Source organism: Hyalella azteca, unplaced genomic scaffold, assembly GCF_000764305.2.
Source record: "Hyalella azteca isolate HAZT.00-mixed unplaced genomic scaffold, Hazt_2.0.2 contig9938, whole genome shotgun sequence".
Taxonomy (NCBI): Eukaryota; Metazoa; Arthropoda; class Malacostraca; order Amphipoda; family Hyalellidae; genus Hyalella; species Hyalella azteca.
The window spans coordinates 161,461-177,905 of NW_025939994.1; the positions used below are offsets into that span (position 1 = coordinate 161,461).

General features: G+C 38.0%; 1 protein-coding gene across 1 annotated transcript; it reads right to left on the reverse strand.

Moving 5' to 3' along the window:
* Nucleotides 1-997: 997 nt before the first annotated feature.
* LOC108676596 (pescadillo homolog) lies at nt 998-12,750 on the reverse strand. The gene is made up of 11 exons (XM_018164696.2): nt 12,589-12,750; nt 6,964-7,197; nt 6,338-6,545; nt 5,853-6,016; nt 5,033-5,174; nt 4,600-4,727; nt 4,036-4,182; nt 3,585-3,694; nt 3,122-3,236; nt 1,824-1,941; nt 998-1,651 (listed from the first exon to the last, which is right to left on the reverse strand). The coding sequence occupies exons 1-11, from the start codon at nt 12,616-12,618 to the stop codon at nt 1,011-1,013; spliced, it is 2,037 nt and encodes a 678-aa protein (XP_018020185.1). The 5' UTR covers nt 12,619-12,750; the 3' UTR covers nt 998-1,010.
* Nucleotides 12,751-16,445: the final 3,695 nt, after the last annotated feature.

Here is a 16,445-nt window from a genome sequence, read left to right on the forward strand (position 1 = left end):
TGCAAATATTGTAATAGGGGACATTACTTGATCCTCCACTTAGCAACTTTTTACAGTGTTAATCTGTAGATCAGATTTGTGGTGAAATTAATCTACGCTTGCGAACTCTTTTTTTCATAACACATTACTAGTGTTGTGCATCGTCGCGAAGTCAACTGTCATCATCGCGAAGTCATTCGGGTTATCGTCGCAAAGTCATTTTGGTTTTGCCGTTCCTCTATCAAGAACGTTTCGAGGTTTGGCAGGAGTGATGTCGGGAATTGCCGATACACAATGCATTCACTTTGACTTTCCTGCAAGTCGTGTCCTCATCAATAACCACAAATCTCACGTTATTTTGAACATATAATGTTGTTGTTATTTTACTCGTCTAAGTACAGCAAGAAGCTCTGTAGTGGACACGCCGGTTCTGAACTCTTGTGATGCGGGCTCGTTAGTATATGAAAAAAATTGTTTCGAAAGAATATTTCGTAGCTAAAATGCAACTATTTCCGTGATTTTTTTCTATTTCTTGAATGTTTTTTTTTTTTCATTTTATTCTAGTAAATTTCTCCAACTGAATTTAGTTATATTCGCAGAACCTAACAATTTCGGCAATCTCTCACTGCGTAATGTACTCGTTTTATCATACGAAGTTCGTAAGGGAATTGCTTTCACCCATTGATTGTCCAACTGTTCCTGCAGCTGTCTAACATAAATAAAGACTTTCAAATATGTATAAATCGCAGTGCAAAATCGTCGACCTACAGACCATTTATTTTGCTGGCATTTGGCCGTTATTTGATTGCATATCCATCAATTTCTACAACCTAATTAATCTTTTTTTGTAGATATGAATTTCCATTAGGCCTCTCATTTTATTCCGCTCTGCTTAGACAAGTGATGAACATCATTTCAAAAATACGAGTTCTAATTGAAATTATTCATTCTGACAAGAGCTTAAATTGCCGAGATTCGTATCGAGCTACAAGAAATTCTGGTAGGTTGAAAACGCCAATTTACTGACATGTTTATTCATCTCGAGTGTCAGCGATAGCAGGTTTTTTTTTCTCGCCTCTGAAGCGATTCTTGTTGGCCGCAGAGCGGGCAAACCTGACGGCCGAACGGACGCGACTTTGGTAAAGTTTAGCGCGACGTTCAGAGAACGTTTGCTTGATCTTTGTTTTAGGAGGACCTTCCAACTGCTCGTCTGATATTTTACCAATCTTGTGAAGTTCAAGAGCCTCTCGGCGATCCTTAAGCATTGAGCTGCGACGGAGTCTCTTGGTTTCCTTAGTCTTGAGTTTGTGGTACAACTTACGATTCTTCTTGTGAATCATCAGCGTGCGCATCCTTGTGTCGGTGCGCTCCTCTTTGGACTCGTCTTTCTTTTTGCTGTAGAATCTCTCTTTACCCCGCCGCACAACGTCCTTAATCTCCTCTTCCTTTCCATCATCTTTCTTCTCCTCTTCTTTGTTGTTCCCCTCACCATCGTCCACCTCCATGGAAGCGTCGGCTTCATTCACTGCATCGTCGCCGTCTTCCTCGACCTCTTCGTCTTTTTCTTCATCAGACTCATCGTTTTCATCTTCGTCATACTTATCTTCGTCGTCATCATCTTCGCTGCCGCTCTCGTCATCACTTTTCTCGTTTACAGCTCGTAACATGGCAACTGAAGAAAAAAATTCATTTATCTCAGCCTGAATAACAAACTAAACAAAAATACTTATGAAAACTTTCTAAGAATCAGAAAGTTAATGCTGAATGTTTGCACTTAGAATTCAATTACAAAACTATATGAGGTTCTGAATGCAACCAAACTACGGTAAGTATACAATACTTACGTTTTTTCTGCTCGGCTGCGGCCATCTCCTTGAGCAGCGCTTCTTTTTCCTCGGGTGAAGCGGCGAGCAGCTTGCGCAAATCTTCTTCTTCAGGAGGAATGTACCACCCTTCAAAGTTCTGGAAATCAATGATGAAAATTTCTGAATATGACGTTCATCCTTCATTTACTTATTTCATTAAAAGATTATCATCGAAATTGAGATTTCTCAATTTTTAGGACACATTTTTGAACGTCTTCATACAGTAAGCATTATAGACTCGCTCGACAAGGCCTTTCTCAATACCAATCGAGGCAGCAAACATCTCCCTCAATTTATTCGTTAATTTGCTATGAACTCTCCATCAATTTATTCGTTTCTATGCTGTGAACAAAATAATTTCTTCCTCTCATAATACTCAAACTTTTGTCATGTGTTATTGAGAAATCTCGATTAAACTTCCGTTATCGATAAAATATAAATTAAATCCTCGTATTGATAAGTTTGAAAAGAAAACTTTTAAGGAACAACGCCCTTATTAAAAAGAATGATGGCATAGATACGATGCCAGCGTTTGGGCTCAAAATTAATTGGGACAACTTGAGCCTCTCAGAGAAGTAGATAAAATTTAACAACGGTATCCATGTTACCAAGTGAGGTTTCAAACAGACACTCGAAAGGTAAGGTGGGCGATACACGGGGCGATTAGTTGCGTCTACAAGGCGACGCAACTAAAATTTGTGATGCTTGACGGTTCAGAGGCAAATAGCTGGTTCATTGCAGGCAGAGCAACTCGGGTTGTTTTGAAGCAATCTATTGCGCTCAGTAGCGGCCCGGCCGTCTAAGCGTGCACAACTGCGTAGTAGATGCAACTAATCGCCCCCGTGTATACGTACCTTAAACTACATTTACATAGAGAATAAGCAACAAGGACATAAATTAGAAACCTATGCAGTTTTTCGTACGTATTAAGATATCCACTCGAATGAAACTTAATGCTATAAAAATCCGAAATTAAATTAAAAATCCGACCCGTTCAGTTTAAAGCTGAGAAATCAAAAGCTCGTTATTTTATCTTAATTTTTAGACCTGACGTAGGGTGAATTGTACATCATTGAATCTATTCAATTACACAAATTGAATAGATATTTACAGCTGCAGCCAGATAGAGGTTGAGCACATGATAGTAAAATATGCTATCGCTTCGTTTTTCTCAAGAGCCATCGATGGCAAAAAATGAATCTCAAGCTCCATTTGATGTCTGCTTTGTAGTCTTGCTTGAATAAATATCCGTTGTAGCTTGTGATCACATGACCCACCTTCAGGAAGGGACAGATGTGCGGGGGCAGAGGGCAGCCCGGCAGGTAGGGCTGGCACGGCTTCAGCGTGACAGCGTTCAGGCAGTCATACACCCACTGAGGCTGTACGTAGAACCTGACCAATGGCATTATTATAGCACTTCTGGATTCAATAAAAAAAGTTTTCACTAAATCATTGATCAAATCAACAGATAAAGCGGCAGAACAGAACAATTCATAGGATAAATTCTTAAAAACAATTGACAAAGTTGTACTAACCCTACAAGGAAACGTAACACTTTCACTAAGCAGGAATAAAAATGATTTGTACTCATGAGACAATTTGCCGCCTGTAGATGAATTAAAATTAATGCTACAAAAACTCGTAAAGCCATATTCATGTTTATAACAATTTCGGGCCCGAAAAGTCGAAGAGGATAAACAATTGTTGATTAGTTAAATAATAATTGATAAAATAGCTAACCTCGTAAGATATTTCTTATCAAAATTTGGTCTATCGACGATCTGGTGAGTGATGCATTGGTCGTCCTCCTTGTACGTTGAGCATGGAAACACGGTGCTTGGCCACGACACCTGTGCAATGAAAAGCATTTGCAATAGGTAGATAATGTGGTTATACACAGGTAGATAATGTGGTTATACAGAAAATATTTCCTCATATTTTGCGTAGATCATTGAAATTTATAAATTGCAGTAGTCTTGAGAAAAACACAGCTTGATATTACATTTTGAAGAACAAAAAATAATTGATACTAGAATATATATACTTAACATGACAGCCGTTCTATCTAAATTGACATAACCACACAAGTAATTCAGGGACTTCATCGCACCACAGGACTCCAGTGAGGCATGGGACAAATAATTATTATATATACGTTTCACCGTACATTAACGAGTTTTAATTAACTAACCTCACCACCGCACGACCGGATCACGAGCGTAAGCGACTCCCTGTTGCACTCGGGGTTCAGGAAGAACTTGAGGCCGCTGAACAGCTTGCGTCGAGCCTCGGCTTGCATCCGCTCGGCATACACCTTTTGTGTCTTTTCAGAGCTTCCCTGGAATACGGAAAGAAGCGTGAGTGCGCTCGAGTTCCAAGCAGAACTTTGTTGCATAATAAAACCAATTTTTCAAGATTAAATATTATAAAATGGCTAATGATTTCGTAAATCAATTTCACTATTTACTCATGCTGGACTTTTCTATAATTTCCATTCTAATAAATTCAGAAAAATCTGAGTCAGTAAAAATTGGGTAAAATTCCCACAAAAGTGTTGTTTAGCAACGAACGAGAACCCACAATTACAATTTTTTATTAGCAAACCTTAACAACTGAATCCGTGAAATCACAGTTGAATGTAAATGTGTTTATAGTAGAGTATTAACAAAAAATTTAGACAACACGGTGGTAAGAACGCAACTCAAATGACCAGGCCGCTACAGCTATTATAAATAACAACAATGACATTAATTACCTTGATGAGCTTGGAAGTGGTCTCGTTGTCATCGAGATTTTCTTCACTTTCTTCAGTGGTCTTTTCCAATGGGTAGTTCAGTGAAGCCATCAAGTTCTTTAAATTATCCAAGTCTTTCTTTTCAGCACCTGAAGACAATTTAAAGGATATTAATTGTAAAAATGCAAACTATCAGAAAAGAAATGGTACGAAGAGGCCTACTTGTAAATTCAAGTCTAAATCTGATTGAAAATATCGAAGTTTGAATATCACAGAAACTATTGAAGTTTTGTGGTTGTTTGAAAGATTGTATATGCAGTGCAAGCATCACAAAAAAATGCAAACTTCAACATAAATACAATAATGTAGATCACGATGCACTTCATGTGGAACTTGACCGCACTGTCACAAAGATTCACAGAAAGCAGGGTAATAAGTAGCGCACAGTACTCACCTTTGAGCCGGGGCATGACTTTAGGTTTCAGGGGATAGCGCAAGTCCACTTTGCCCAGGAGGCGGAAATTGACAAAGCCTAACATGGCGATGTAGAACTCCAGGAAGTGACGCATGATCTTCATGTCGGCATTGGGAGGAACCTGGGACAAGAATCATCGTTACAACCACTCATGTTATAAGATCTTTTACCTCTTCCAAAAGATGAAAGAAATATATCTGTGCTTCGGTGACAGGAGGCCAAATCAGGTAGCGTTGTAGTCACCAAAAAGATTAATGCTAGATTACGTTCATGGGAATATTTGTAAAAGCTCTACCAAGTTTAGAAAGGGCTTCAAAACCTTATGAAACAACAATTGCACAAAATATTTCAACATAAAGCGCAAAATATTTATTTTGACATTGAAAAGGCTATCCTCCAAACACAGCACATATGTAATTATATGCACTTAAAAATTACTTTTCAAAGACAACACTTTTAAAGAGGCCAGTGTCTCCTATGTTACATGTGTACAATGAATTTCTTACTTTATTTTATTAAAATAAAGTAAAATTTGTTATTTATTAAAAATTTAAAATTATTTTTAATTAAAATTTTTAAAATTTGTCTTGATATTTAAAATTTTTTAACATTTGTAAAATTATTTATTCTGTCAATTGATTCATGCATTGTCTCTAACTTTACGCAAGTGTGAAAAATTTCAGATTGATTGGAGAGGTAGAAGTGTGTTAAATATTGATTAGAATATTTGTAGCAGACAGAAACAAGAAGTAAAGTTAAAGGGAGGTGTCGTAAAAATGAATCCACCAGAAGAGCTGACCTCCGTGACGCAGTTGTGTGGCGCGGTCCATACGATGTTGTGCCCCATTATTTCCACCTCATAATAATATCCTTTAGTTGTGATGAATGCCTTTGTGAGGCAAGACGCCTCTATAACGTATGTTAAGAACTCTATCTTGAGCCTCTGGCAACGGGACACGTGATCTGCAAGAAGTTGACCGTTTCAGACGTATACAAAAGTAGGCACAGACTGACAAACATCAGATTACATATCAAAGAAAAAAGTTTGATTCAAAGATACCCGGAGAAAGAGATCGAAAGTAATGGCATTTTGTGGAGAATCAGGAAGAATGCAGGTTTAAATACCGAACTCATTCGAAACTATTTTTTACTGCTGATTGACAGAAATTTAGTTATGTGAATAATGCTCATAGTTCTCGTACCACGAAGGCTCAATAAAAAGCAACCATTTATTTGCCACGACAGAGATACAGTTTCAAACAATAATTTCTTTATATCACTTACGTTCATAAATAGGAGGACGAACTTCTATGTTACAGAAAAGGAAGATCATTGTCAGAGGATCGCCCAGGTCTTTGACAGCATCAACAAATGTAGGATATCTCTCAAGAACATTTTGTTCCAGGCGATAAATTGGTTTGTTTCTTTTCACAAGCTGCTCCTTGTATCCGTCTCGCAAGTGTCGCGCCTTTGCCAGCTTCTTCCTCAGGGCCTAGAAGTACAATTGCTCATTATAGTTTGGTGATGGAGCATTAGAATGAGATTAAGTGAAAAGTTTGATGATATTTTTCCATAACGTGATGCACCTTAGAAATAAAAACCATCAGAGATTATCAACATTCAAGTTAATTATTATCTTTTACATTTATATAAGGATACTCAAGTTTAAAAAAGAGGAGTGACTACTACCTACCACAATTTGATTAGGTATCTACTAAAAACTAAAAATAATTGATATATTTAGTTCTTTCTACAGCAAAAATTGGTCACTTACATGGTAAAAGGACAAGTAAAAGCATGAAGCTTCACACATCAACAATAATCTTGGACAAACCTAATACTATAGGTAGTGATAGTAGAAAGGTGGTTAAAATTAAGTGAATGCATACAATTATTACAAGTAAACTCACTTCTTCCTGTCTGATGGTCCAAATAAGAGGATCATGCATGAGAAATTTAATGTCCTTCTTGAGGTACAAAGGTCTGTACTTTGAATCGCCCTTTTGGGCTTTGATTCTGTTCTTGGGCTCTATGGGGAAAATGCCTTTGATGATGCACACTCTATTGAAGGCTTGGAGCCCAAGCTGGAGCTTCCGCACAGCTCGAGACCTGGAGATGAATCTTGCTGCCTCTCCAGCTTCTCCCTATTGAAACAAAGTATTTTTAGTTGAACAATAACATATATAGGTAATAAAATAAATGGGAAAATAATTCCCACTTGCATGAAATTATATTCATAGACGCAATGCTTGCATTTAGTTACACAAGAAACAATCAACACTTAGTTCCATCTCCCAGAAGAAAAGATGACAGTGAATGGAAGAATAAATGCATTTGATTCAAGGGAAAATTGCACCAGTAAAATTTCTCAAGAACCTAAATAATTTCAATTTGGCATAAAAATTCTGGACCTGCATCAGCAGTTAGGAGACTTTTGCATTGTTGAGTTGTTGCTGGCTATCTTCAACTTAATTGCAGCGAATTGGACATTGTAATCTATTAGTTACCAATTTTGCTAACAAGTTAACACAGATTGATATGATTGGAGATGTTTTGACAAATTTGTCATATAAACCATTAAGACAAAGAAAGAAGGATACCATTGAATTGTCTATTTTAAATGTCAAGATCATAAAGTTAAAAATTTTGAATTAAAACTCATGGTCATAGTTGCGGTTGGTTAATGGCCAAACTGGAAGATTGGGCTGGAGCCAACCATGAATGAGAAAACAATGCTTAGAAATTTGGAGTGTCACACTCACAAAATGTTGAAAGAAACACAGTACTGGTATAAACTATAATTTCATAGGCAACTAAGGTAACTTTAAATTTAAAAAATTGCAGGGTCAAATTGTCAGCAAGTGCAAGTCACAGTTAGGGTAAACAAAGCATATTCCAACACCTTAAGGACATAGCAAGAAATAAATGGCTAAAAATAGATCACCGTATGCGCAAGTTCTGATTGGTTTATGTCACTCTCAAAACACCACACTATGCGTCAGCAATGATGAAACGTCACAAACTGTTCATATAAAGCCTTTATAATTCAAATCTACAAAATCGCTGAATTCCAACACTGTGAGTGACTAAATGCGGCATCTTGCGAGACTAATTCCGACAGCACTTCAAAATTGTAATTCCGAAACCCTGTGTTGAAATTAGTTTATACCGTAAAATGGGGTAACTTAGACCGGCGGGGTAACTTAGACCACTTTTTGTTTTTTTAACAAAAACCCCCACAACTCAAAAACTATTTGACATAGAAAATTTTTGTCAATGGGCATTAAAGGCCTAATACTGAGGCTACATAACACAATAGAAAGATTTGAAAAGTTTGCATATCTAATAGGTTAAAAAATTAAAAATGTGACCCACAAAAAAAAGCTATTATTTAAAGCCTGTCAGAGTACACCCTCCAATTTTTTTATTTTTTAGTTAAATAACTCCAGGTTTTGATGCATTGTAGTAGAACTCTTCTAGTTACATATGCAAATGACAAATTTTAAGAAAGTGTCATAGTTTGCAAATGGGGGGCGCCGCCCCCAAATGGGGTAACTTAGACCACCTAATGTCAGCCCTGACGGGGTAACATAGACCGGCTTGGAAGTTAACATAAAGACTATGAGAGGCAGGAGCCAGCAATTTATGGTGAGTGAAGCTAGAGTATAGACCTGTATTTTGCATGTTTCAATTCAAGTTTAATTTAGCTAGTAAAAAAATGGCATTGTTTATAAAAAAAAAGTGGTCTAAGTTACCCCATTTTACGGTATGTGTCTAAAACTGTCTCTTAAATCAATCATCTATTAATTTATTAACCACTTAAAATACGCAAATACAAGTATACTTAAACTTTAACTGAGGTTCTCAGCTTCTCACTAGCCGACTTGGACTTTTGCTCAGCAGATCTTGACATTATCCGCTAGACCTACTGTTTTGCGGAAATCTTGCACACAATAGTATGACGTCACTATTTCAACCATCTATGCATCTGTGGAACTAAGACCAAGCTAAGACTTCTAATATATTCACAGACTTGTTTACGAGTCTCAAACCATAATATTATTTCTACACAAGCAGTTTATCACTATTTAGTAAAGCAAGCCTAGCAAGGTCAACTATCAACTTTCATAGGTGTTTCAAGGTTCTCAGCTTCTCACTAGCTGACTTGGACTTTTGCTCTGCAGATCTTGACATTATCCGCTAGACCTACTGTTTTGCGGAAATCTTGCGCACAAGGCACAATAGTATGACGTCACTATTTCAACCATCTACACATGTGTGGAACTAAAACCAAGCTTAATATAAAGAAAAAAGTTGAGGGGTGTTGGAATCAACCACAGTGTCGGAATATGGTGCGTTTACCCTAATTTGCTTAGGAGGACACATCGAGGACACACCGACACATTGAGGACACATCGAGAAATGAAAAACTATAAAAAAATAACCGTATGCGTTACTCAAGTTCTGTTTGCTTCACGTGACTCTCAAAACACCGTACTATGCGCCAGCAACGATGAAACGTCACAAAATGTTGCCATTTTTATTTAAAAGCCTTTAGAATGCAAACCTACCAAATCCCTATATTCCAACACTATGTGTGACTATATTTGGACGTGGTGAGACGTATTCTGACTGCGCTTCAAATTGTACTAATACGTAATTCCAACATCCATGTGTTTGAATTCCGATTGCTGTGTGACATATGAAGAGGCATTGCATTTAAACCTTCAAAAGTTGCACTGCTGTGCGTGATAACTGTGAGCTGTATTGGAATATGACACGGCTTTAAATTAGAACACTATTGAATATTGAGCACTACTTAATTAGGCTTTTAATCAACAGTTATTAAGCTTTTAATTAAGAAAATTTTAATTTTTGCACACAGCTTGGAACGAGCTGTGTGTGTCCAATTCGAGTTGTGTTGGAATTAGTTTTCATGTGTCTAAATCTGTTTCTCAACTTAATCATCTATTAATTTATTAACCACTTGAAATCAGCCAATACAAGTATACTTAAAGGATTCACAATATATTCACAGACGTATTTAAAAATTTCAAACCATAATATTCTTTCTACACAAACAGTTTATCACTATTTGGTTGAGCAAGGTCAACTGTCAACTTTGACACATTTTTCGATTATCTCATTGGGTGGTAGGGTAAATGCGGTATATTCCGACATCGTAGGTAATTCCGTCACCTCTCCAGCTTTTCCTTTATACGGTATTAAGCTTTGTTTTAGTTCCATGCGTTCATTGATGGTTGAAATGGTGACGTCATACATTTGCGTGTCGAAATACTGCAAAAACACTAGGTCTTAGTGGATGTCGGCAATACGTATCAGTTAAATTTGAAGCGCTGACGCAATACGACTCAACACGTGTCGGATGTTGCCACACAAAGTGACGGAATATAGGGATTTGGTAGGTTTCCATTCTTAAGGCTTTTTAATAAATATGGCAACATTTTGTGACGTTTCATTGTTGCTGACGCGTAGTGAAGTGTTTTGAGAGTCATATGAAGGCAAAAGAACTTACGTAACACATACGTTTTTTTTATAGTTTTTCATTTCTCGATGGGTCCTTAATGTGTCGGAATATACCGCATTTACCCTATGCACCATCTCTCTTTGGATCTCAACATTTTTCTGCTAGATGGCCCAAACCTAGTGTTTTGGCAGTAGTTTGACGCGCAAATGTATGATGTCACTATTTCAACCATCAACGAACAGCGAACGCATGGAACTAAAAGAAAGCTTGATATAAAGGAAAAACTAGAGAGGTGTCGGAATTACCCATGATGTCGGAATATACCGCGTTTACCCTAATTAGCCTAGGCTACATGTCCTTCCCTAATTTTACCATGAAAATTTGCAAAAAACTGTGCATTTCTATCTACAAGTTTCAAAAATTAACCGAGAAATGGACCTTTTTTAGTTTTAGCCTTTAACATGTTCCAAATTGACCACTAGCCTAATTTAACATGTAATATTATAAAGAAAGAATATATTTGTTTCAACAATTATGAAAAAATCAACCATAAAATGACCATATTAAGCAATGGTTTTTAAAAATTCTGCCCCAAAATAGCCCAAATCCAGATTGGCTCAAAAATAGCCCAAATCTGGATTTGGGCTATTTTGGGGCAGAATTTTTGAAAACCATAGCTTAATATGGTCATTTTATGGTTGATTTTTTCATAATTGTTCTTACGATAGTTGATCTGATAGTTCTTATGTCATTCAGTCAGTGGCCTTTGGCAGACATGATTTATTAAAACGTTTTTCTTAGCTTAGCTTCGCGTTTGTTTGTTTGTTGTTAAAATTGACAACAAAAATTAGCCCACTTCTGATTGCTCTAGAGATCTGAAATTCGGCATGCAGGCTATTTTTGCCTAACAATTTCAGATACAATCATAGAAACTTGCAATTAGAGACCTAAATTAGCTTAATCGAGTAAAGTATATATAGGGTAAACGCGGTATATTCCGACACATTAAGGACGCATCGAGAAATGAAAAACTATAAAAAAAACCGTATGCGTTACGTAAGTTCTGTTGCCTTCACATGAATCTCAAAACACTTCACTACGCGTCAGCAACAATGAAACGTCACAAAATGTTGCCATATTTATTAAAAAGCCTTTAGAATGGAAACCTACCAAATCCCTATATTCCGTCACTAATCATAGTGGCAAAGCAGAGAGTTTTTTAGACTCTCCCTCAAGTTCATTTTTGAGTCCTATAAGTAGACCAGTAAAGTATCCTGGATACCAGCATTATCATACTTAAGAAATTTGTTTAAATCTTGAGTAAATGCCATGGCTGTCTCTTATACACATCTAGATGTGTATAAGAGACAGGTATCACATAGCTAGTTGACCTTATACCCTATACCTACTATTACTATCCTTATTAGATGAGGATTTACAATCTAAATTTGAGATCAATTTGTTGTCCAGTCAATTTTCAATTTTACATAAGTAATACTGAATTATATTTNAAAAAAACACGTTTTTCTTGTGGACTAAAAAGTAGAAAATAAATTATGGTTCGCCCAAAAAAAAAACGTGGGTCGGGCTGTACGTTCACCATCAAATTTACAAAATTTAAGTGTTGTGTGCTTTTCGCTTTTATCATAGGTAAATCTGCCCGACACACGTTTTTTTGGGGGCGAACCATAATTTATTTTCTACTTTTTAGTCCACAAGAAAAACGTGTTTTTTAAAAGTTTTTTTAAGTATTTTATTTATTTTATGGATGAAAGTGAAGGCCCTTCACTTTCATCCATAAAATAGGTAAATCATATTTGCCAGAGGCCACTGACTGAATGACATAAGAACTATCAGTGTCATGACAAGTTAGATAGCATTGATTTTAGTTGTTCCAAAGCTGTTCTTCCTTCAAATAGTTCTATGACTTCTATCTAGTTTACTCTTGTTTTACACATTGATTGTAGCCTAGTCAAGACTGTCAGTGCCACTACCAACGTTCAAGTTTCAAGATAAATGTTCAATAGAATAACTAAGTATCGATTACCTTTTTTTTCATATTACGCGGACGCCCCATTATGAAAGGCTCTTGCTAATTTGCACCTAGTAAATTAAATTTAAAATCCAAACAGCACAATATTCGTTGCGAAGAGCTTTTGCTGTTGAAGTTCCACTTGCGGTACAACTCTTGGAAGTTACAAAGAACTAGATTGCGATTTAACGATCGCTGCTGATAAATTCTGTGGAGATTTCACGAGTTTAAAACTGAGAGCATTATAGACTCGCACACAAGTTGATACAATTGATGTTTTATTTACAATTTTTTATCACAATATGAAATGTTTACCATTTTCTCATAAAATCGCTAGTATTTTAACACTTTCGGGCGTTGTTATCTGTTGGTAGCTGGCTAGCTGCAATTATTTCAGATACTATCATGATGCGGTAAAAGAAGCACGTAATTTTTACGCATATCAAGAAGCAGAATGATTACGAAATAATAATATTATGCTACAACTCGTTGGCAAAATTAAAGCGACTATGAGTACCACAGTAATATGCTTTATACACATTTCTTAGACAAGCGAGACGATTGAGAAAGATTTTAGCGACAATCTTTCTCGGTAGACGTAGGTTAAAAGTTTTATTTCTAATAAAATACCTAATAGAGGTGCAGCCGATTACATCGTCGTCTTTTACAATGATTGCCGCACAGTAATCGGAATCATACAAACTTTCATATCAGGGATCAGCGGGATGTGGGAGATACTGTTAATTTTGTAGCCAGGCTGAAACGCATGAGACAGTACTCATTAGAGAGTAGAAGGAAGAATTATTGTAAAGTATACTCGGAAGACGGAAACTGGTCTTTTGCCACAGCCCCAAAATATTGCAGTCAGGAATATGCCCTAAAACAGTGACGACGATTGTTCAGCAAATGGGATTTGAACATTAGATTAGCGTTAGATATTCGGCCTCTGAGGAAGGGATCCCTCCTCATTCTTGGTCCGAGATTGCTTAATTTTGCCGGTTGAAGGAAAAAGGAGGAGGGGTTGTGGGTTACAGATGAGACGTGAAAAAAGTATTGACGTGTTCTCAAACATAATCGTATATCATTTACCTCAAATTTATCGTCAGCCTTGCATGTCATGCCAGGTTTGACCGCCAAGACAGAGTGTATGGACGCTCAAAGTTTGACGTCTTGCATGACGGGTGGGCGGAGTTTGAGGTTTGACAAATCTGGAAAAATCGGACAGGCGAGACCTTTGGGTTCATGCAAGACAGGCGATAAGTTTGATTGTGTGCACGGTCACTAATTGGTCAAACTTTTGCTCTATCTGTAACTTTGTCCGTATTGATGTTGGGAGCTGTGACATTGTAGTGCTTCACACGAAAATGTCTTCTCAAGACATCCGACAGTGACACTGGTCTCGCGATTTTTTTCATCATCGAATTATATCGGGGTTTCCCTTGTTTATGGTAAATTCAAATAGCTACAGTGACAAGAACAAGAGAGCACTGGCCTATGCGGCATTATAATAATATAGCGGTTTCAGCGTTTATTAGGCCGTAGGCCTGTCGCCGATTCTTAACATCGCAGAACATTCACAGCATTTTGAGGTCTCGAACTCCCAACTCACTGCTACAATTCTGCTGTGCTTAACCGCCCGGCCTCCTTGCCGATTCTGACCAGAAACTGGCGCACAGAGCTGGGATCGAACCCGCGCCTCTCTAGTGCGTCAATCTTGGTACTCTGAACTTTAACCACTGGGCCACCCTGCCCTCAACCACTGGGCCACCCCAACCACTGGACCACCGCGTACATTTGCATCGCTTCAATCTAATTTTGGTAGCACAAACTGTGGGCAGGGTGGCCCAGTGGTTAAAGTTCAGAGTACCAGGATTGACGCAGAGAGGTGCGGGTTCGATCCCTGATCTGTGCGGCAGTTTCTGGTCAGAATCGGCAAGGAGGGCGGGCGGCTAAGCACAGCAGAATTGGAACAGTGAGTTGCGAGTTCGAGACCGCAAAATGCTGTGAATGTTCTGCGATGTTAAGAATCGGCGACAGGCCTACGGCCTGCTAAACGCTGAAACCGCTATTATTTATTATTTTATTATAAACTGCGATCACTGCAGCGAGCAACACTAGCTCCTCCATTGGCGAGAGCACACCAGACAGAAGGAAAGTTTGAATAGTATGGACGCCCGTCAGTATTCCGTCTTGTCGGTTAAACTTTGACATGACATGCAAGACTGACGATAAGTTTGAGCACAGTGTGGACGGGGCTTAATTAAAAGTCACGAGATTTCAGTAATCAAATTTGATTCAAATCTGGGGGACCTTAGTGTGCCTAACGTAAATGGAAATATTGAAAACCCCACCCCAGATAGCGGAATGGTTAGTAAAAAAAAATTTAATTACTCAGTTATTCAATTGTGGCCTTTTACAAAATCGTTTTGGTATTTCTCTCATGCCACGGTCTGCTACTCTGCCCACCCTGATGACTGACTGAAGTTCAGTAGTTCACTGAACGCCAGTTTAAGAATAAACTTCTTCGTGCGAGGTGAGCTTGACAACGGCGGTGCTATGCCACGTGAGGTTTCCACCGGAACTTTCAAGGTTTTTGTAAATATTAACCCAGTGAATCTTGAATGAATTGTACCTCGACGAAGCCGATTTTCATTGTAATCTCAAGGAAAAAAGTTTGCGCTGGATTTCCACTTGATGTAGGTAAGTTTATCTATTGAAGTTGAAATATTTCCTGCAGACATTTTTTCGGCAGCGCAGGACGCATTCATTTATTCAACTCTCGTGTTCATATGCTTATGGAAAATACTATGCGTGCTCCGAGTACATTTCTTTTTCTTTAATTGGAATTTATGGGAGCCTCTGAAGACTGGTTCAATGCGGCCCCATGTCAGAACAGTTGAAGACTTGAAGGAACTTGACTGAATTATGTATTCTTGTACAAAATTGGGTGTATTGAAAAAAAATAACTCAAGATTTCTCAATGGCTGAAGGGTTGCAGAACGGGGCCACCAAAGTGGAGACCACACCGGGGCGGAGAGCACCACTCCAGGGCAGACAGCCCCACTCCAGGGCAGAAAGCCCCACTCCAAATCCGCCGGCTCAACGCCTCGGAGCGGGACAGTACGGCATTTTCAAAGTTCGAGAAAGATAGTTCTAGAAAGGATGACGTAGCAGCCGGCCGAAGCCGGCTACTGTCACGGGAGCTTAGCACAAGGAACCTCTTGCCTCAACGGTTAGAACAGAACTCCCGAGTACATTTGCGCTGCCCCGTAACTTCCTGACGGATGCCTGCATTTGCAGATTCTGCTATTGAAAGGGTCGCTTTAGATAAAATAATAGAATTATGTGCTTCCTTCTTCTTATTTAATGGTTCTAAAATTCTATCGGTGGTTGCTGTGACTTGTTTCATCAGCCATCTCAGAGTTGCAGTTATAAGAACGCAAAGGACAGGTTAAATTCTTTCCTACCTAGACTACCTAAAATTTGTGTCAGCTTTTGTGTTTTAATTTTGAACCTTAGGTTGTGACATTAATGAGATCACTGATCCTATAGTTCTCTGCTTATTGCTATGGTACCAATTCATAATTTATTAGTGTTGTCTTCCTGCCAGGCCTTTGACATTATTATCTTTCACAATCGTCAAAACAATTTTTTCACCTATCATTGAGGGATATTATACGTACAATTCACTAATTTTGCAAATGTTTACCGCTGGCTGTTCATTAGTTTTTGCCGAACCTCTTTTGCTCCAATTTTCGCAGTAATGTTCAGAAGTCCGAAGGATACAATGGATCCATCAGCTCGATAACTTCACTATTGATCTGCCATGTATGATGTGTGCCATGTATTCATGGCACATGTGCCGCCTTTTT

Bases quoted from the DNA above. Each gene is read 5' to 3' on its own strand.
- LOC108676596 (XM_018164696.2), bottom strand. From the start codon at position 12,618: ATGGGGCGTCCGCGTAATATGAAAAAAAAG. The intron at 1,942-3,121 runs GTGGGTCATGTG...ATTGATTTCCAG, and splicing joins ACATCTGTCCCTTCCTGAAG to AACTTTGAAGGGTGGTACAT. The intron at 1,652-1,823 runs GTAAGTATTGTA...TTTTTTCTTCAG, and splicing joins CGCAGCCGAGCAGAAAAAAC to TTGCCATGTTACGAGCTGTA.